The sequence below is a fragment of the Cariama cristata genome, unplaced genomic scaffold, assembly GCF_000690535.1.
Source record: "Cariama cristata isolate BGI_N322 unplaced genomic scaffold, ASM69053v1 scaffold4885, whole genome shotgun sequence".
In the NCBI taxonomy this organism is placed as follows: Eukaryota; Metazoa; Chordata; class Aves; order Cariamiformes; family Cariamidae; genus Cariama; species Cariama cristata.
The window spans coordinates 112,147-133,685 of NW_009619207.1; the positions used below are offsets into that span (position 1 = coordinate 112,147).

At 43.4% G+C, this 21,539-nt stretch overlaps 1 protein-coding gene across 1 annotated transcript in view; it reads left to right on the forward strand.

Moving 5' to 3' along the window:
• The window catches only part of LOC104162428 (CUB and sushi domain-containing protein 2-like), a gene marked incomplete at its 5' end in the record, with an annotated part of 281,493 nt that overhangs the window by 110,370 nt on the left and 149,584 nt on the right, over positions 1-21,539 (forward strand). Inside the window, 4 exon segments of the mRNA XM_009701143.1 lie at positions 5,166-5,278; positions 12,037-12,114; positions 19,261-19,348; positions 20,542-20,666. Coding sequence (XP_009699445.1) covers positions 5,166-5,278; positions 12,037-12,114; positions 19,261-19,348; positions 20,542-20,666 — 404 coding nt within the window.

Here is a 21,539-nt window from a genome sequence, read left to right on the forward strand (position 1 = left end):
AGGAGATCTAAGATTAAACCGGTGGTTCGTGTTCAAAGTCTTCTGTCCGCGTGGGAGCAGGACAGAAGCTCGCTCTTCCCGTTGTTCAGGAGTGGTTACCTGCGGAGGTGGCCATGGGGAGCCGGGAGATGCCGTCCTCAAAGCTCCCCGCGCCTGTGCTGGGAACACAGCTTCCGATGGCTCTGCATCACGAAGGACTGCGATGCAACAAGCCAGAGTCTGTTCTCTGCCCACTGTGCGTAGGGTGAGCTTGAATTGCAGGAGAAGATGAGTTGGGCTTAGACATCAAGGAAAAAAAAAGAAAGAATTTGAAATCCTCACTACCATTGAGTTTTTTTGATGCTGTTAAATGCTCTTCAAGCAATTACAAGAGTTCCTGTATTTTCTGAGCACTGATCTCTGTGTGCTGCTTGCTTGACATTGGTGTTGAAGACACTTGAAAGTTGATCAAATTATTCAGTATCTTATAGGGCCTGAACTGTTAGGTATCTTCTAACAGATTCTTTCTCATGCAAAGTGTTCAGTGTGGTTCAAATGGTAACTTTTCCTTTCAAGGACCTCTCATGGGTAGAGCACAAGCCAAAGTGTCCAAAAACGTGGTCCTTGTGGGACTAGACTGAAGGCATGGGTGAAATACCATGGAGAGAAAGGCTGTTCTCGCAGTTCTTGGTCACCAGGCCAGGGAGACAGATGAAGGACCCTGTTTCTTGCCCAGCCTTGCTGGCCTCAGCATCCTCTCTGGTTTCCTCCAGACTCAAAAAGGCAAAGCTGTGAAAATAAAATTTTTTGGGTGGAGGCTCAGTTCATCTCTTTCTCCAAGTGACTCCAGGATTAAAAAGATGCTTAATATAAAATGGGTACTGATTTCCCATCAGTGAGTGATGATTATTGATGTTACTTAAAAACCAGTTCTTACATTGCTACTTAGTCATTCCAAAGCCTTAGATTTCAGTTAAACATGTTGCCATATTCAGGAAGCTGAATATTTAATCGAGTGATTCATGTCTCCTGGTGATGGCAGCAAGAAAGGGGAGGAGGGGGAAAATGGACATACAGAGGCTTGAAAAGTTTTGCAAATTGCTAATACACTTACTTAAAAAAAAGAAAGAAAAGTCTGGAATACTGAAAAATACAGTGGCAGAGGTCCAAACTAAAAGAGCTTTTATTTACATGACTCACCGGACGATTAGAAATTCAATCATTTATTGGGCTAATGGTAGGCGCTGAAAATTCAGAGCACGTAATGTAGTACAAAAGTATGCTGGGGAATGTGGAAAGGAGTTTCAGCTTCTTTTAATTAGCTCTGTGAATTTCTAAGTCTCTGTAATGTATCTCCTCCTTTTTCTTGAAGACAGCAAGGCAGCATTGGGTTTATAAAGGAAAATAATGTGACCTTGAGAAGTCAGTGGTACAGATGTTGTGTACTCCGTGTCACAGCGCAATCAGCATCCTCTCCGAGAGATTGTCGCAGCCGTTCTCATCTGCTGCTCTCTTGTAGGCTGCTGTGGCTCTGCCCGTGGGTTTAGCAGCGCAAATTGGTGCTGCTCGGCATCATCCCCCTGCACCCAGGGGTCTGGCTGGAGACTTGGGGTGGTTCTCTGGTTTTCGTGATTGCTGCTGACTCTTGCCTGCTGAGCATCCTTCCCACTTCATTTGAGATTCATCAACAGCAGCCAGGGCATTTGCATTCAAAGACCATGCAGCTACTTCAGTTCAACTGTGTTTATCTGTAATTAAATATTCCATTATCAATTAACCATTAATGCTTCCTAATGATTATTTTAAACCTGTGGGAGCCTTATGGTGAAAAGCCAGTAGTTAACTGCAGGTGAGTATGAGGTTTTCCATTACATGCCTAGCTCTAGCAGTGTTATTTCTTATCCATCAGAACATCTCTGCCCCCGACCCATCTAACCTGGTGCTGGGCACTGTGCGGTTCAGTGGGAAGGAGCCCTTCATCCTGCAGTTTTCCACCGGCAGACTCGGTGGTGGCAGCTGGGGAAGGTGAATTGAAAGACCAGGATGCTCCTTTCCTGGAGGTGGTCTCTCTGCTGGCTGAATCCAGGGAAACAATGGAAGGTGCAGCTTTTGGGATTAAAGAGTATACCTTCTAGCGTGTTTCCACCCTCAGCACTGAAGAAAGGGTGGGTGTTTTTTTTTAACTCCATCAGGTGCTCCATGCGTGTAGGGTTTACAACTACTGTGGGGCTGGGAGAAACAATAGCGTTCACAGATTACATAGTCCTTTTCTGTTATATAGAAATGTCTCTCCTTAGGGTATATAAGAGGATTCAGGGCTCGGTGCAGATATAGAGCTGGAAGTTGTATCTCTGCAAGCAATTAAGCTAATCAAAAAACTTTATTTTCCTGAATTAATTCAATTCTGTTAACTGGAATCAACCCATGCTTCCACGCATTGCGTGGTGCGTTTCCATGTCCTTGTCCCAGTGATTTCATTAGGATTCCTGACACTTGGCAAAGATGCTCTGCTGCTGGGATGTTTTGATGTAGCCTGGGCTGCGTGAAGAAGGAAGCAGCTTCTTCCTCTTTGCCATCGCTGTTGGTGTGTCTTAGCTGTTCCTTCAATGCAAAAATCTGAGTTGGGTGCTCATGACCACCAGGACCCGGGATCTAAACTAGCTCCAAATACTGCGACCTGATGTTAGCAATGAGCTCCTTAGCTTCAGAAATAAAAGGGATGGGAAGATAAAAGGGAGCCCTGGAGAATACAGAAATTTTGTGTGCTGTGAGTTTGAGCAGTGGTGTATATGGAAATGAGGACCTGGTAGTGATTTCTTGGCTGATCTAGCCCTTTCAAAAAGCTGTCAGTGTCTTAAGCAAACGACATACGGTGCTGATGAAAATTTCTGTGCAGGAAATTCAGGGAACCATTTTTCCTTCACCCTAAATCTTCTGTATTTCTTTATAGCAGTGCAAAGTGGGTGCAAAGCACTGTGGTTATGATTTATTATTTCTCTACTGCTACTTTTGCCTTCAGTAATTATTTATGCTATTGCAAAGGTAGCAAGAAGTGCAATCCATTAATTTTTCTAATTGATTTTCAAAGTGTTAATTCATTCAGCTGGTAGAATTCTAACATTTCATGTATGTGGGGTCCTTGGAAGTTAATAGCGGACTAGGCACATACCTGAATTGAAGTGTATATGTAAATAGCTTACTGGTCTCAGGGTACTGAATCCACTTCTCAAAAGGATATATGTATTTAAAAAAAAAATAGTGGGATGGAGGGGACAAGGGAGTGAAATTCTGCTTCGTTTAGGCAGGTTAATTTTATTGTTCTGTAGTTCTTATATCAGGCAATTGAATTCCTTGTCTCTCCACAGTTACGAAAGTAAAATTTGGCTCTGCATACCTGAAGGTTATTTATGAGAAGTTTGACTATTGATTCAAAATGAATAATAAAATAGCCTTTGGGGGTAAGAGTATTAAGTTTAAACATGTTGTCATAACAACCAGCCATAGTAACTTTCTCAGAATTGGTTTTAGGCATCCTATGTTTGAGCTCAGGCCCAAATAAGTTTATTTTAACTTAGTTATTTGAAAAAGTTTCAAATTAAATTAGTTTGGCTGTCTTTGAGTTATCCAAGGATGGCAGAATGCCACGTAGAATCCATTTTTATAACACCTTGTATTTCAAAAGGGTCTGCAAAATTGAGATGAAAATAATCAATAGAAAAATGATCAGGAACAATCTGAAACAGTTTTATAGTGCAAAGAATGTTTTCAGTCATGCCTCATAATTATGCAAAATTCAGCCACAAGATAATACAAGGTTTGAAGTCTGTACTGTAGGTGGCAGAGATGCATTAGTTATGCAGCATAATCATCCCTGCTATTTCATTAACAAGTAGAGCAGGATTACATTGCAGTTCGTCTGCCATGAATAAACATGCTGCCAAGTACCATCCTGGCTCCCTACGGTTTGCCTTAGAAGAAGGTGAGTTCACCTTTGGAGGCGTTAGTTGAGCAAAGGACTTCTAAAATGTTTCCTGGGCTATCAGTTCTGCTGTTGGAAAATGTGTAGTAATAAAATCTGAAGTATCCTTTTGAGCGAAGTAGATTTGCAGGATCCTTTTACCTTAATCTAAAAAAAGCATAGGTATTGGAATGCTAATAATTTTTTTAAAAGTGACAGTCTGATTAAAAAATTAAATGGGGTTTCATTAAGAATAACAGGATTCCGTAATAGCTTTTGTCATGGTAGTGTTGTTCTCCTTACCATGGTTAGTGTTGCCATTATATACCTCAGTTCGAGTCCTGTGACTTAGGTAAATGTTATTCCAGGCTAAGACTTGGCACGTGACAACTTGGCCAAGAATTATGATCTGGTGTTTGATAAAGCAAACAGCATAATACTTTAAAAAAAAAAAAAAGTATCCAGAGGTATGAAGGGAACAGTTGCTGAAGGACTACTAATGGGCTGTGGAGCTTTCCACCTCGTGTTTGATGGCTGTAATCTTCTCCAGGTTGGGACAGATCATAAATCATTGCTTCTCGTTGGCTATTTCCAGTAAAAGAAAATTGTTCTTGCAGTCCTTTCTCTTCCTCAGTTAAAATAAATATACTTTTTTTTTTTAGTGGGGTTAACCAAATATGGTTAACAGGAGCTGAATAAGCTTGAGAGACAAGCTCATCTTGCATACCTTAGGTGTAGCATGTCCGCTGAGATGATTTTATGTCATTTCTGTGTGATACCAGTAAGATACAAAAGGTGATAGAGCTACGAGGCTCTGTTACTCTGGGGAAACATGTAGGGCTCCTCTCCTTCAGAGCCGTTCTGTACCTTCCACTCCCTCTTTGCAGTGCAGGAAAAGACTGGAGCCTCTGGGCTCTCCAGCTGGACCCGTTCCCTTTGGTACCACAGATGCTGAGTACCCAGCTCAGCCCCCTGTATCCTTTGCCTTAGAAGGCAGGCATGAAACCCCCTGTAACGACCGATGTGTAGCTGTCAGATGGGAAGACAAGCGAAGGAACGCATGCACAGAAACAGCCATGGGTTGTGTGGGGTGCTCTCTCTGAGCATAGGGCACTCATTCAGGATTTGCTGTATTCATGCAGGAGGAAGATTACCTGGCACGGCAGGTATTTGGGGTATAATTCACAATCATGATAACGTTTGGCTGTTACTGGTTGGTTTCTTGCAGGTTTACTGGAATGAATTTGCCTGCCCCGGTTATCAGCAGTAAAAATTGGCTGCGGCTTCACTTCACATCAGATGGCAACCACAGGCAGAAGGGGTTCAGTGCCCAATATCAAGGTAAATGCCTACTGTCTGGTCTCGTTAGTCACAGCATGTGCTTAGCCAAACTTTTTTTCCCTAGGAATTTACAACTACCTACCTGCATGATCCTGCTGTATCCTGTTAACATTAATTTTCTAGCTGGCTATCCCAGCATTGTGTGTGTGGAGAGCTACTGTTGGTAATTGCTGGGAGTACAAACACTTGAGAGCTACAGGAAAATGGACCTGCACTCCCTGCTTTGTTAGGAGAAGAGGGTGCTCCTTTCCCTGCAGTTTTGCAGAACGTGCTGTGTGGGGTATGGCGATACAGACAGGGTCCCACAGACACCGTGTCTGCATTTGCACTCTGCTCAGGTGAGAGGTAACTGACCCTGTTTTGAATGATGTGTAAACTGTTCTGTATTTACTGCTCAGCCCTAGAAGGATGGATTTCAGAATTGGGATCTTAAGATGCTGTTGAGGGAGAGGAAAGGCTTTGGCACACGAGTCAAGCAGAGAAAAGATCCTGTGGCGTTCTGAGGTTTGTAGGTAGCCGTGGCTCACTGCGATTCAGTGCATCCTGTTTGGGACCAAATGGTCACCAAAACAGGTGGGTTTGGGTGGATTCCTTGGAACCGTTTACACCGTTCTCTCCGAGGACTGTGAAGGACTTTGTGGGTGCAGTGGTGTAGCACCGCTTGAGGCAGGGTCAGGGAGAGGGGAAGTGAAGCGGGGAAGAACCTGGAATGGCATCCAGTTCCTCATCCACCCTCCAGAGGTTTGAGTCGGTGTAATTCAGCAGCTTTCCTCAAAGGGAAGAAACAGGACTTAGAAAAAGTATCATCGCCCTGGACTAACAGGAGCAAAGCAAAAGGGAGAGGAGTTTCCTTTGATAAATCTGCAAACCTCCCTATTTCTTTGTTCCCTGTTTGTTTAACCTTAGCAATGTTGTCATGGCCTCAACACGGGCTTTGCTTTATGAATCACCATTGTTACTTAACTTTCCTAGCTTTCTTTTAACATATAAATTACTATAAATTATTTTCCTGTGTAACACAAATGACTGCATGCAGCTGATGGCTTTTGATAACGACATTTTCCTTTGCTGTCGTGATTGCTGCTGTCTATTAAAACACCTGTCTGAATCATGCTTTTTTCTTAAATAGAAAAGTAAAGATTAATGTTATCATTTCCTCTGATTAGATAAATGTCAGGGGGTTCTAATCTAGCACATTCCTTAGAAACTGTTTTGTTAGACATAATGAACTGTGCTTTTGTGTATTGAGTGTTTAAAAGATGAATTTAAAAACGTGCTCTTGAAATGGCATTGAAGCAGGACCTCTGTCTAGCTGGCAAAGGGAATCTGACACTCACTGTTGACACATTTGCCGGTTTTTGTGGAGTTTGTCAGGTTCCTGCCATCTGTTAGGAAAGATTTCAATACCTGAATACAAGCAAAACAAGAAATAAAGCAAAAAAAACCCAGGGATAAAGGCAAGATTTTTGCAGTCAATGGAATCTCTGTCCGTAGAACATTGAGGATGCCAATGCAACTTCAAAAAAAATCAGCATAACCCTTCTCAGAGGAACGTGACCTCCTTTGAACATAAATATTTTAATGTGGATAAACAAACACATACAAAATAGGCTGAGTAATGCCATATAAAGTAGAGCAAGTAAAATGTGTTTTTTAAGCGGTAGAGATGTAAGCAGACCCCAGACTGTCCAAGAGAAGGAAGAGAGGGGTTAGGGTGAATCTAACTTGCCCATTTTCTGAAGACATGTACATACATCACTTATTAACGTTCTGTGTCCTCTGAGACACTGTCTGGCTCTGCTGATAATCTATAAGAAAGTCGTTTCCCTTCCAGCTTGTTTAACATGGGTACTTAGTTTTAGCACACCGCCTTCTGTGTGTTCCGTTTCAGCTCTTTCTAATCCATGCCCTGGTTTGGAAATCTCTTTGTGAATGTAAAAGCAAGGTTAGATATAATCAACCTGTATACAGGTTTTCTTTGTTGAATACAGTAAATTCATTCTCTTCCAGGGGGAGTTGAAATATTTTTCTGTTTTATGTAAGATCAATCCTGTGTTCTTGCAAATACTTTTTCCCCCACACCCTGTAAAAGCAAATGAAAGGGGCTGTAGAGAAATCGGTGCATCGGTATTTTTTCCTTCCTCCCCCTCCTTCTGTGTTCTTCCCAAGAAGGTGCCCTGGACCCGCGGGTGGTAGGACAATAAGGTAGAGGTGCCTGCCTTGGGACGGGCGGCAGCACAGGGTTTAGAAGCTGGGTATCCCCTCTATCAGCATAGCGATGCGGCGCTGTAAATGAGGTAATGAAAAAGCTGCTGAGTTTAAAATGATGCTAAACAGATCTAAATAATGCTCTGGCTGGTGTAGTGCAGCTCTCCACATGTTTTATTACATAAGTTGGATCCCAAATCGCTTTGTAGCTGATTGTTACCAACACTAATTGCATCTTTTACTGATCTCCCTGCCCAATTCCCTTCCCCTTCTGTCCTCCACCCTCGGGTAGAAAGATAAATGTGGGCGAATTCCAGCCCGTAGTACAGTGCAGAGTAGCAGCAGACCTATCGCCTTTAATAATGGTCTGATGCGCTACCTATTGCGCATGCTGCCCCACATAAATAGCTTTTAAGGAGGTATCTATTTATCTAGAAGTACATATGCTTAATTTTTGAAAGATCTGCCAGTCTTCATCTTGGAGCACAGCTTTGGGCTGCAGAGGGGTTGTAGCTTATGTTGTGCAACCTGTTGAGCCTCCTGGGCAATCCCGAGAAAGGGACAGGAAAATTCTGGTGCTCGTTGCAAGCTCTGATTCCTAAGAACCATTGCTTAGACTAGCTAATGGAAGGCATAAAGGAGGAGTTTCAAAATGGTTGCATTTGAGGGTGTTTCTCTTTACCTCCAGCCCAAGTAAGAATCCCGGGAAGCAGCCTGCCGTAGCATCCCGGGTGACGCTGGAACACCCCAGCAGAGGGAGGGGAGAGAGGCTCAGGCGAGCCTGTGTTTAGCAGCAATCCCCCCGGCAAGGGGAACCGAGGTTCATGCAATAGATTTTTGCTGAAATGCTGTTTTCCAAATTAAAAATAAATAAATGTCGTCTTAAATTCTCATTTAGAGCAACATGAAATGGTTTAAAAGAAACACCCCAGACTGCCTGCTTGCTGGAAAAGCTTTGTAATGTCATCTTTCAAATTTGACAGGACACTGAGTATTCTATTAGATCTATCAGATATGTGTGAGCAGCAAAACCTTCCAGAAAACAGAGGAATTTTTGTTCATCCAATTATCCTGACAGTCCTTTGTAGTACTGTTCCACATTCAAATTTATAAACAAAATAGATTTTTATATACCAGATTTTTGAGGGCATAGAGTGGGAGAATTGTTCTTATTTATTTTTTTTAAAAAAGCAAGTGATACTGTATTCTGACTTGTTCTAATCTAAATTGAGTAATTTGTAAAGCTTGACTCTCATCATTATGTCTCCATGTTGCAAATGAAATGAAGGATTAAGAGGAGAGTATATAGTGATCTCTCTTTATCAATTATTGTTGAAGGAGACACAATGTAATTAGGGGAGTATATACTTCATGGGTAATGCAGTTTAGTCTGTGTATTTTAGGATTGGTCCTTAGTAATGAATGTCTGATTTCTGCTGCTTGTTTTCATTGCTGTTGGCTGTTTCGGAGCTAGGCTTTCCATTAGTCACAAATTTGGAGTGGGGCCCTGTCTGCTAGCTGGATTCTGGAAGGCAGGAATGAATATGGGTGAAACTTTGTTATTTAGGGTGTCCTTTTAAAAATTTGCAGTTGTGTGCAAGGCCCAGATGTGTTGAAGTCGTGAGCTCTCTGTACCGATTGCCTTCTGCTGGACTCTGGGAAATCAGTGCAAGTTGCTGTAGGTCAGCGGTCAGCGTGCCCTGACGAGATGTGCTGACCCTCCCAGGGATGCATTGTCCTGTCCACAGTGTCAGCATCGATACTATGTGTGTAGGGCGTACACTGGTGATTGGAAAACTTTGCTTGTCCTTTAAGGCTAGAGGCTTTGCTGTGTAGAAGTCAACAGACCTGTGCTTTTCTATATGTGGCTAGGAGAAAAATTCACTGGTAATTGTATAAAGTAACTGGCAAGGGAAGTTGCAGAGAATATAAAAATGGAGATTATTTTTATAAAGCTGCTCTTGTACTGATGGTGCCCCAAAGCACTTTACGGAACAGTGAATTAGATACTGCAAACTCATGAGCCATTGTATGTCCTGCAGTAGCTCAAATTTAGCCTTGGGTACTTGGGCTTTTTATTGACTGGGAGGGAATATTGGCTGTGACTATGAGGTTATCCCTGTACTTGCTTGGAAAGTGCCAGAGAATCATTAACGGCAGCATTATGGAGCCTAAGCAGCAGAGGACCTCCTCAGTGCTTTCTCCTGACGACAGTTCTGGGTGCTGCACGGCAGCGTCAGCCAGAGGCTGGAGAGCCCCAGCCCTGGCGCTGCACTCTCCTGCGTGCGGACGGAGACCCCTCTGGGCGGGAGACCCCTCCGGGCAGCCCCGCCGAGGGCGGCTGCGGGGGCGAGAGCGGGACAGCCTCCCCAGGCAGAGGGAATTCGGCTTCCCCCACGGGAAGAGCTCTTACGTGGGTGCAGCTGGGCTGACAGCTGCTCCCGCTGAGCTGAACTGAAGGGTGCCAGGGCCGGGGGCTTCGCCCAGAAAAGTGTGGTAGATGTGGACCCCCTGTTACACCGCAAAAAGGCTGCGGAGTGCCTGGAAGAAGGACGCTGTAAACTCATCCCACTCCCTGTCTCGGCTTTTGCCATGAGGTGTTCGTCTCCTGAGCCAGGGCACAGCTGAAATGATGGCTGGCCAGCTGGAGGATGGGTGAGGTAGCCCCATAATCCCATGGCCTTTAGTACAGCCTTTCGTTTCTCATTTGTGTTTTAAAGCTGTCACTATTCTAGTTGAGGCAGAAATAGGTTCCAGACCTGCCCCAAATACGTTGGCTTTGGTAGCCCCATGTCCTTTCTGTGGTCCCTTGATAATGCGTTTGTTAAAAGCCTTGAGGTCAGGCTACAAACATCCCAGAGTCATCCTGCCGTGACCTGGAGGAATATGTGGCTGTTTGGGGCGTTCTGAGTCCTGCTGCTTTTCTCCTACCGCGTTTGCAGGTGGATTTACAGCAAAAAAGAAACAAGTGTGTATTAGATTTGCTTTGAAAGTGGCATATTGTTAATTATTTTTCCCCTCTTAAAAAAAAAAAAGGGAGGAGGGAACACCCAATCGATTAAAGATACTAGTAAGAAAGACAAGAACAACATAAACTTTCCTTCGTGAATATTTTTAAAGCTAATATGGACCTCAGTTTGAAGTTATAACTGCTTTATTTAAAGAGAAAGCAAAAAGCTGTAACCAAGCGATGAACAAAAAGCTCCAAGCCAGCGTCTAGCTCAGAAAAGCACTGTCTTAGGTAAGCTTCAAGGAATAATGCTTGACATCTCCCTGTCTGAAGCTCCTGCAAACAGATGTTATGAACAGATTTTTTTTTTTAAAGCCCAAAAAAGCATGATTAAAAAAACCTTGTTAGTTATATCAGTAATCTTTCTTGACAACTTTGTCTTAGAAATGTGCTAATTTAGGGATGAAAGTATGACAAGATAAAGAACAAGAAAAGAGCAGTTTGAAGGGGAAGATGGACTGGTTTTCTCCATAGATGAGGCCTGGCTCATCAGAAAAGGGATCCTATAAAGTGATTTGAACATCATGCTTTCTGCTGTGAAGTTGTTCTTTAACCACATTAACTTCAAATATGCCAGTAAAAATTCTGCTGTGTGTTAGTCAAAAATATCTGTGTGTATGCTGCAGGAAGCCGTTGTGTCTCTCTCTCCTCCGGTATCCAGATGGTTTTGACAGTGTGGGTTTTGTGCAAAACCCTCTTGTGTAGAGAGAACCTCAGTAGCAGCCAAGTCCAGATAATAAAAACAAATAGCTGCTCAGTTAGGTAGGGAATTTTCATAATGCAGAGAAGGATGGGACTCTCTTGGCGATGGATGGATGGACAGAAATCTTGTTGCTACCCTCGTATGTTGTTGTCTCCTCTTCTGGATGAGGCTTAGAGCGGGGAGGTGAATGGTCACAGCAGGGCCTCCGGTGGAGTCACCGTGCAGACGTGCCTGTGGCTATTACCGGGTCTGTACATTTATGCTTCTCTTTGCCAATAATATGGTTTTAATATGGCCCTTTTTTCTGTTATTTTACTTCCTTTTTGAGTCTATTCTTTATGCAGAACATGTTTACAGTTTTTGGGTTTTGGGGTGTTCATTTGAGTGCTGTATTCCCATAGAAGCAGCGAATGGCTTTACTGAGTAATATGTTCATGGAATACCTGCATCCGTCAAACCGTGTGAAAGTAACTCGGCATCATACTCTTGGGGTCCCTGGAGTTTCTTAGAGCTGCTCTTTTGTCTGTTTCCTGTTTTAGTATGTTAAGCAAAATGGCACGATTACAGAGGGGCTTTTTTTGCCCCATTTTTATATTTGGACTGGGTCAGCTTGGCTCAGATCTCCAAAGACGGCTAGTCCAGACCTAATGTGGTAAATGAAAAGGGGGCCCTGGTGGTTTTGAGGGGCCGGGAGGAAGTTGTCTGAGCTGTAAGGGAAAGATGCAGAGTATCCTGCAGCGTGGGTGGTATACAACTGTTGCTTCGTTTTCTTTTAAAATAATCCCTGATGCCTAGCTAAATCTTTCCCTTGTCTTTGTTTTAAATCTGTGTTTCTAGTCAAAAAGCAAATTGAACTGAAGTCCAGAGGGGTGAAGCTAATGCCCAGCAAGGACAATAACCAGAAGACATCAGTGTGTAAGTTTTTTGGCTGCTCCTTACGCTGTCTTTTGTATAATGATCTCCTTGAACATTTCATTTGACTTTCCAGTAATCTCTAAAACTTTGTCACTCCTAAAAGTTTTAATGCTTTTCCCTCTCTTCCCTCTGCATTACTGCATCACTTCTCCCAGTGCTCTATTCACAAGCATGTACTAACTCGTTGAAGTGGGAGCGGAGGGGATCGGTGTGTGTGCATTTAATATATACTGTATGCTTCCCGCTCAATGACAGACTGGGCTTCGTGACTTCTGTCATCTTTTAGTGTGGAAAGTGTCCAACTGTGTAAACAATTTTGAAAATGGAATTAGTGTTACTATTGTAAAATTGGGAGTTAGGGATAGGGAACCAAAAAAGACCTGTTAGAAAAATCTACGGAGGCAATAGCAGTTTCTCTCTTTTTCTCTTTGCATTTTATTTAACTGCTCTTGTGGAAAAATCATACCACTGCTGTGCAAGACCTTATAATGCCGATTTTTATGTTCTCCCTATTAGTTACTCACTTCCAGTGTATCTAGCAGTTGATATGTTAGAGACGTGCTCAGAAAGCCAGTTCGGCGCTGCTGTGTTTTCCTCTTGCAGGAAGTGAATCCATTAGGTCCATTCGTCTTTACGTTAAGTTCTTTTCAAACCAGAAGCAAGACTTGCAAGTTTTTTTTTAATGCATATGATTCTGGGCAGGTGACTGGGCTCTTAAGGAGACTCTAAGATTAAACAGGAGGGATCCGAATTAATTTGAGTTTATATTTTATATGAATTCAAATAGGAGCAGAATGTAGCTTTTTTTTTTTAAATTATTCTTAGAGGAGAGGATATAATTGCTCATTTTGTTGCATAGTCCATTACACCCATCAAAGAGGTGCCATTTGGACATTTCACTCATTTGAATTTTGGATGCAAAATTCAGTTAAGAAAAGTGGATGAACTGAATTTAAAACATCACTCGCTGTCCGTCTGAAATGAAAATGGCTCACTTACAGGCCCACGTGAGAGTACTTATAGTCTCCGGTTTTTCAGGAGCAAGGCCCAGCAAGGTAACTGGATAGCAGGATGTAAATTGCCCAAAATCTCCAAAGCAGAAAACGGTGGGGCGTGTTTAGAGAAAATTAATTCAATTTTAAGAACAACCCTGTATGCAAGATGTTCCTGGTTGTATGGTACATTCTTGCCAAGAAGAATTTAATTGTAATAAACATTTCAATTCACTTAACTGAGAATGAAATTCTGCTGGAAAATACCACTAGCTTTGATTGTGTGGGCACTGGAGACAAAAAGATGGGAGTGGGATATCTGATGTCTGGGATATTGGGAGATGCGGGGAAGGGAGTCTTCACCGAGTGAAAAATGTTAGCCTGGTTTGGAGTCACTAGTTTACTGTATATAAGTATTCTGGTATTGAGAATGTATAAGATTCCCATTTCTCCTTCTGGGAATGCTAGGCTGCTTCCTTGCAGCAGTTTTCCCTGATGCTAATGACCATTGTCAGCACGATCCCTGCCCGGGGCTCTGGGGAAGGGCGCTGAAGGCTGAGTAGGAGACGGCAACTGAACGTCGCTTTCCAGCGTATCCTGCTCTGTCCCAGTCGTGCTCCGCTTTTGAGGATAAAAATGTAGGGAAGTTCTTGTTGCCTCTGCCCAGTTTATCCTCACCCAACGCAGAGCAGGCTCCAGTCTTCAAAGCTGTCAATTCAGCATCTTGTGTAGTGCTAATCTTGTCATATTTGATAAGGCAAAACAGAGCATAGGAAGGCAGCTTAGCCTGAAAGCTATTAAGCTGTAATAATATAGATGGTGATAGTACTGTGGCTCAAATTCCTTTCCGTTCCCAGCGTGGTGCTTGCCCCAGCCCTTGTGCCTTCAGCTCCTTCCATGTGCACTGCTCTCAGCAAGGTCTGGATTGTAAACCCAGATTAACCTCTATCTTGCACAGCCTTCTGCTGTCACACTTCTGTTACAGTAAATTTTCAGCTTCAGAAATGCTGATTCCGGAGAAGATGTCTCCAGAAAATGGTTCACTTCCAGAAAATGGAGCCCAAAATGTTATCTTCTTTTTTCCCTTGCTTTTTTGGTTTGCATGGCTAGCCATGCCCCTTCTTCTCTAAGCTTTCATGAGCTTATGAGTCTGCATGTGCATCGGCAGTAATTACACAGGTGGGACAGGCTGATTAAAGATCTGTGAAGTTTGCTAGTGTTGCTCTTACTTCGTCTGGCTCGAGTATCTGAAATTTAGACATTTCTGTGTCTCTTGGTAGTGGGTAGAGCTATGCCATGCTTTATTTTCAAAGACTTTCTTACCAGCAGTGTTTTCTAGTGCTCTTTGCATGTGTCCTAAAACTCTCCCTCGAAGAATCTGTGGCCACGCGGGGCAGCTTGCTGGTGCGTGCGCCCAACCCGCCAGGTCGATCAGAGGATTTCGCTTTTGCCGGATGGATGCTGTGGTTAGCTGCCAGGTCCTACCTGGCCAGATTAAAGCCTTTGTGTTTCATGTGTCTGAATGGAGGCAAAACATAGTCGCATAACAGTTGTTGGTGCTATTTCAAAAAAAGAATATATAAAACCAGAATTTTGGGGGGAGGTGCTTAATTGTGTTCGGTCGCAGTCAAACGTGTTTGAAATTGAAATCAAGTTCCTCGTACTGTTCACCATCCCTAAAATTGTTTGGACATCTTGCTGTAATCGTTTTTAGAGGAAAAATAATACAGCTCTGGAGAATAAGATATAAGAAATAATTTTAAATTTTAGATTGCATTTAGGAGTTTATTTCTTTTAGTGCCTGCAGTATGTAAATGTATATATTCCAGGTCACACAGTGGGGAAAAAGTGGCACTTTGCTCTTACAAAGCAGCATCAAAGTTGCTTTTCTGCCCTTTGAATGAGGCATACCTGAAAATGCACTGCTGGATATTAGTGGAAGGGATTGTATGAAGTAGTGCAAGTTCTGTGTATATTCAGATTTGTCGAAATCTATTTTAAATGTACAAATGCGAAGTCATTTGGGAGGTGTTGACTAGTTTTTAGGTCTCAGCCAAGTGTATGGAAGCTTCTAGATATTCAGCAGTGCAGCAAGCCTGCTTTCTGCATCAGATGTTGAGGGACGAGTGTTTGTGCGTGGGTCCCTGCCGTACCGCAGCAGCACGGAGCAGCAGAGGAGCCAGCCGCGGGTTTCCAGCGCTCGGCAGCACGGCTTTGAAAGGAGCCGTGCTTGGCTGAAGTAGGGCATGCTGCAAACAGTCTTTGCAAACGGTCTTTAAAATCTGAAAGTCTGTAACTGTTTTTGAGCTTGTGTACTTCTGAACTATTCTGAGGTGGCAACAAGATGTGAAATATGGGTTCAGAATTCCCCAAGTAAAAAATTTCTATCTGGAAGTAGTCTTCTCCAGGGGTAGGGCCTCGCAGCCCAAGTCTGTGCCCTTTTCACACCTGAGTATTGCTAGACACGTGAGTATTTAACGTCTGAATTGGTATCGCTGAGGTTCTGGAAACGCTTAACATTTGGGTGCTGGGTGCTGAAGGACCTCCCTGGATCGGAAAGGCAGCGAGCACTTCGTTGGGGTGAGCGTACTACCAATAGGTCAGCTCGCTTGCTGTTAGGACTGGATTTTGTAAGCCATTGACTTGACCGGGTGGTTGCACGGAGTAACTGCAAGCCTTAGCATGATCATAAAGATTAATCTTTTTAAAACAACTAATTACTGCTACAATCCTTCCCTCCCCACCCCCCATGCCAGTCGAAAAGCTCACTTGCTTTCACTGTATTTCTCATGCTGAGAAATGTTGAGTCTTTGTAAAACCTTTTTAGATGCTGCTTTATTTTGTAGTTCTTATTTTGCATTCCTAAATTCAATTAAAAAATTATCCCTTGGGAATCTATCAGTGAACTTTCTGTATTAACATGGGGAGATACAGAGAAAAAAAGAACGTTCTCGGTTCTTTTAACAGATGGAGTAAATTACTGTGGCAAACAAAGCAATCTTAACTGGCTGTTAGTGAATACATGACAAGAAGGAAGTTGTTGGAAAAATCAAGAGGAGAATAAAGGCGTGCAAAACTAGTTCTGTGGTTTGGGGGAGAGAATCCTTGAGCCTGTAATGTAGAAACTGAACAGCTCATCACAGCTTTTAAGATCTATTGTTTTCCTAGTAACCTTGAAGAATTCATTTTGGAGTGCTACAGCCCAGGCATAGATCATTCAAACCTTCAGGAAGATGAACCGCAGTGCTGGCAGCAAGTTCTCAGCATAACAAATATGGTTTATAACCTCTGGGTTAGTTATATTAATCTGTGTGTGTTTAAAACAAAAGATAGAAGAACAAAAGTTTCTGTAAATGACCGTCTAATCCATCTTCTCCTTTTCTTTTGCTCTCCTTTATATTTACAAGTTAAATGTCCCAACTGTCATGATATGGAGATATCTTTCCTTCCTTCTTTGTTTTATCTTATCTGTTCTCTGGTTTATCTATACGTTATATAGATATTAATAAAATGCTAGTTAACAAGAGAAGAACCACCTGCCCTCTGGGCCCTCTGGGTTTTGCTGTAGCCTTCCTTCCTCCCAGAGCTTTGAATTGGAGACTTCGAGGTTCACTGCCATCTGATATGGGACATACTAAATGGGATGTGAACCAGTGCAGAGTAACTAACGTGGGCATAAAAGAAGTTGTCTGGGTAGTCTTTTGACCATGGGAGAAAGAAGTTGATGTGGAAAGGCAGTCTGGTAGCCTGCTCTGCAGGGAAGAGCATACAGGTGTTTGAATGCAGACGTGTCTGTAGAAGCTGTGTTTGTGCACGTGTACATTATAGACCGATCTCCTTTAGTGTGCTTTTACTCTGGAGAAGGTGTAAAAGATGAGAAATCTTAGCGCTTTTCCTTAAATACCATATGGACTTGTGACATACCACCCTAGTTTGTACACTCTATCCTAAGTGTTAATTTTACTTTGGAGGTATCTTGTATGCACACGTATCGTATTTGTGTAGGTAGTGATTTAAGAAAGCCCAAGGAAGACAGTGTCACCCATGTACTTCGTTCAGCTGGCCTTTTGTTTCTCAGAAGCAGCATATGATTTCCATCGCTAGCAGAAGGGCTCTTGGAAGCTGGTGATTTCATTTGCAGAAGGATTACCAAATTATTTTGCATCTCTGAGACCTGCTGGAGATACCCACTCCTGGAGCAGGGTTTTGTCACGGCTGCTTCAGTTACTGGGGCACTGCTGCTGAAAATACTGGCGTTGAATCCCTGCTCTGGCCCGGGGCTCCCTTCCCTCTGCCTCTGGTGTACCTTCAGAATTGGCAGAATCTGTGAGAGGTGACAGCAAAGCTTTGTAGCTACAAAACGCAGCTATCGAAAGATACCGTGTGTCGCTTTCATGCTTCTGTCTCTTGCTGGCGTCTCTGTCCACGTGACTGAGCTTAACGTGAGGTTATGAATATGCAAAAGGAGGAAAACAATCTCTCAGGAGCCCGGTTTCCCATAAAGCCGTGTCTCTTTTCCTCTCGCGCCCTCAAATGCATGGAGGAGAGTGCAGAGCACCGAAGCATCGCACCGAAACACCGAGCCTTGTGCGGCGGCAGGGACGGCCCCGACCCCATCCCTCCGGGTCCTGCGGGCAGGAGGGGTGCTCAGCGCAGGGGCTGGCTCCAGCATTGGGGGGGTTGGAAAGGGAGGCCAGGAGAGACAAAGGCCCTTTCAGAATTGAAAGGCGTGAGATGAGACATTAGTGCCTAGAGCCGAGGAGGAGGTCGGAAGCGGTGCTGTTCTGGTAGGTGGCCAGCAGTTGTTAGGTGTAGCTGCTCGGATGCAAGCCCCATACCAGTGGGAGCAGAGGAGTGGTCCTTCGTCATTTTAGGAGCAGCGCCTGACTACGTGAGGTGTAATTACCCAGTGCATAATTACCATATTTGATCGTCTTGCCTTTTTGAGTGTTCATACTGTGCAGTCTCTGTTTGTATAGGTACTCCACATGCTTATCTTCCCATGGCAATACTTACGTGCATGCACCTCCATATCTTTCACTGTGCTCAGTGCCATGCAGATCTCAAATTGTTGATCCAGCGTGTCTGTTGTGAGGAACACGTTTTTATCGCTGCGCCATCATCCATTTGGCAGTGGTCTTTGGGATGCTATGCTAACGTGATGTGTTCTGAAGTATAATGGAGATTTTTCCTTTAATCTAGTGATAGGCAGAGGTAGAGTGGAAACATGCTTGCTTAAGATTCATGCTTCACTGCTTCAGCATCATTGCCAAGAAACGTTGTGTTTTCTTTGCGTCCTTCCCTTAGTGATACAAGAAAACTGAGCCACATAAACCTCTACAGCTCCGTGACAAAATCACCACTTTGTCCCATATTATTGTGCATTTTGGTAGTTGCTGGAATTCAAAACTGAAATCAGTATATTGCCAGATCTCATCTCATCCTTGTCAGGAGCCACCCGGGTTATATCCACCCCAAGTCGATGCTTGAATGCTTGTTTGCGCCATTTGACACGCTGGGGAGGGAAGGTGGAAATAAGGAGATAGAGAATGAGGTTTGAAGGTGTTTATTCAGTGCTGATCACCACTTCATAGATTTCATGTTTGTTGGCAGTTACATTAAGGCTGCTTCATAAAATTTTTCATATTCAAACTAAATTACTTGCTTAAAAATGCTAGACTTGCATTTCCCTCTCCTTTCTCCCTTTTGTTCTGTGCTTGGTTTTTTCCCCTGGTGTCATACCGCTACCTCTTCATTTCCCTGGCACCACTGGGATGGGTTTGGAGGGGCAGTAGGCTGTCACCTTGCTGTGTCACATGTGGCTGTTTTAATCACAGGCTTCAGAAACGGGCTGTTTAACTGGGGTAATTTTGCAGAATGAAAAAACTCTTTTCAGAGGTACTTCTGTAGTGGAACGGAGGGAAAACTGTGTCCCTAGCTGACATTTCCTAGAAAACACTTTGGTGTATAAACTGAGCTGAAATGATTCCAGTTACATTTGTTTCCAAAGCTGTTTTTTTTCTAAACAAAATGGAACACATTCAGGTTTTCAAGCTACCAATTGCCATTTTTCTCTCCACATCCACCAAGACAGTTGATGAAAGAATGTTTCTTTTGCTATTCTGTCTCTGTATGTGCTGTTTTTGCTTTGTAGTAACTCAGGTTGGTGTGTCCCAGGGACATAATATGTGTCCAGACCCTGGGATTCCAGAGAGAGGCAAAAGAATAGGCAACGATTTTAGGTAAGAACCTTTTATGTGTGTGTTTATGCATGCTGCAAAGCTACTGTCTATAACTGTTGTTTGTGCTCCTTGGCGTTATGTAGTCTGGTTTTAGAGACCATCTGCACACCTCTGAATGTGTTATCTCTGAAAAGCCTGCTGAGACTGGTGATGCAGAAGAACAAGTGCGTATAAGCATGCACATGTGTGTTTGGGAGACCGTGTCCTGGATGAGGACCTGTAAAACTCTTTTTCTTAAATAAAGAATACTTATCTTTTCACGATGTGGGCATTTAGCCAGGCTTGCATAATCAATGTTTGTTGTCATTCCCCCCTCCAGTTAAGTGCAGAAAGAACTACTGTCTTAAACAGCAAAAAAATGACTTCTCAAATTAGCTTAAGTCAGCATGGCCCTGCACCTAGTGAATTTGAGGAGACTTCCCACAGCACTGGGTACAGTTCCTTGTCAATAAGTATATATGGTGCTAGATAATTGTTTTCTTATGAAGCTTAAAATAATGCTGTTATTCCCTTGTAGTTGCTAGTGTTCATTTAAAGCATGCAGGAATGAATCAGCCTGCTGTTAGCAATGGTGAATCAATATTTAATCTTATTTTGCTGTCAATAGCTGTTTTATTCACTAAAAATGTCTTTCAATTTAACCTGAGTCTATCAAATTTTCCTGAAATCCAGCAAATGGATCGGAGGGGTGAGAGTGGAGGAAAGGGAATGCCCAATAGTCCCTGAATGCCATAGGATAAATTCTCAACTGCTCTAAACCGGCATTGTGTCACTTCAGTGAATAAGGCAGCGCTGGTTTAAACCAGCAAAGGATCTGAATCCAAAGTGGTAGAATAAAGAACAAACCTTTCAGTAGTAGATAAAGATTTATTTTTTTCCTTTAAGAATGCTGAGCATGTCATCTCTTGGGGCTGAGTCTGTGCTCCCGCACTGAATAAAATTCCCACTGAAGTTGCATTGAAAGACTCAAATCTGTTCTTGGACTATCACCACCTCAGGCAAACAGCGCCCAGCACAAGCAGATGCAGGAGGCAAAAGCTTGCCCCTCATTCATTTCTGCTGTTGCCTGGAGGGCCAGCGAACTCTCTCTGTTCACAATTTGGAGAATCACTGGGATAGTAAAAAGTAAGTGACAAACCTGTTGCCGCAGAAGTGTCTCAGTTGCTAACTTCACCCTTTGTTCTGCCTGCTAGGTTAGGCTCCAGCATCCAGTTCACCTGTAACGAGGGCTATGATTTACAAGGGTCCAAAAGCATCACCTGTAAGAGAGTGAGCGACATAATTGTTGCATGGAGTGACCACAGGCCGGTGTGCAGAGGTGAGAAGACAAGAAAGTTGTACTGAGTTATTAGGGCTGATGAGAGAACCCATCTCCTTAAGGTCCCCTTTGTGCATGGCCCATTCTGTCCTCAAGTTTGTCATCACTTGGTTAGGAGCCCTCAGCTGGTTCTTAACCTCCGCCTGCCCTGTGGCCCCTGGTCCAGATCCGTTTCCAAAACGCTGCCACAGGCCAGGGCCACCGCCAGAAGAGCTCCCTCTCGGTGGGGAGATTCCGCTCTGTACTGCCGCGGGTTCAGCTCTGCACTGAGTGCTTTTGTGCTCAACGCGAGTTTGGTCTTGCCAGTTCGTGGTCAGAAATTGGTAGGACCTTTACTGTTTTCTAATGGTCATTCTTGGTTTTTGGCTGAGCACGAGTGTGTAATATGAATTCAAATTTTCAGTCTTTTCAGTGCAAGCCTGAGAAAGAAGCCTTCACTTGGTTCTCATGCAATTTTTTGATTCCAAAAATTCAAGTTTTAAGAAAAACACCTGTTCCTGTGCATAATGGAACTAATAAAACTATTTCCATTAACTATGGAGCTTCATAAACTATTGGCTCTGCACTATGTGGATTATGTTTGTGTCCTTCATACCTGTGTACTGTGTCCTTGCCTCTTGGCAATGCTTTCTGTCCCCTTCTGTTTGCTCTGTTCCAGGTGTGTATTTTTATAGGATAAGGAAGAAAGGGGAGAAAAGGTGAAAACCAGAAACAAAATCTGGGAAAGCTAAGATGGAGGGAGATTCTTTTAAATGGAACTTGCTGCTAGTAGGCAGCAATGTGGGATTACTCAGGCTGCGGTTCCTCACTAGCAGCATCCTGACTGTCCTGTGGCCCAGCCGTGAGCCATCAGTGAATGGAGCTTTCTATCAG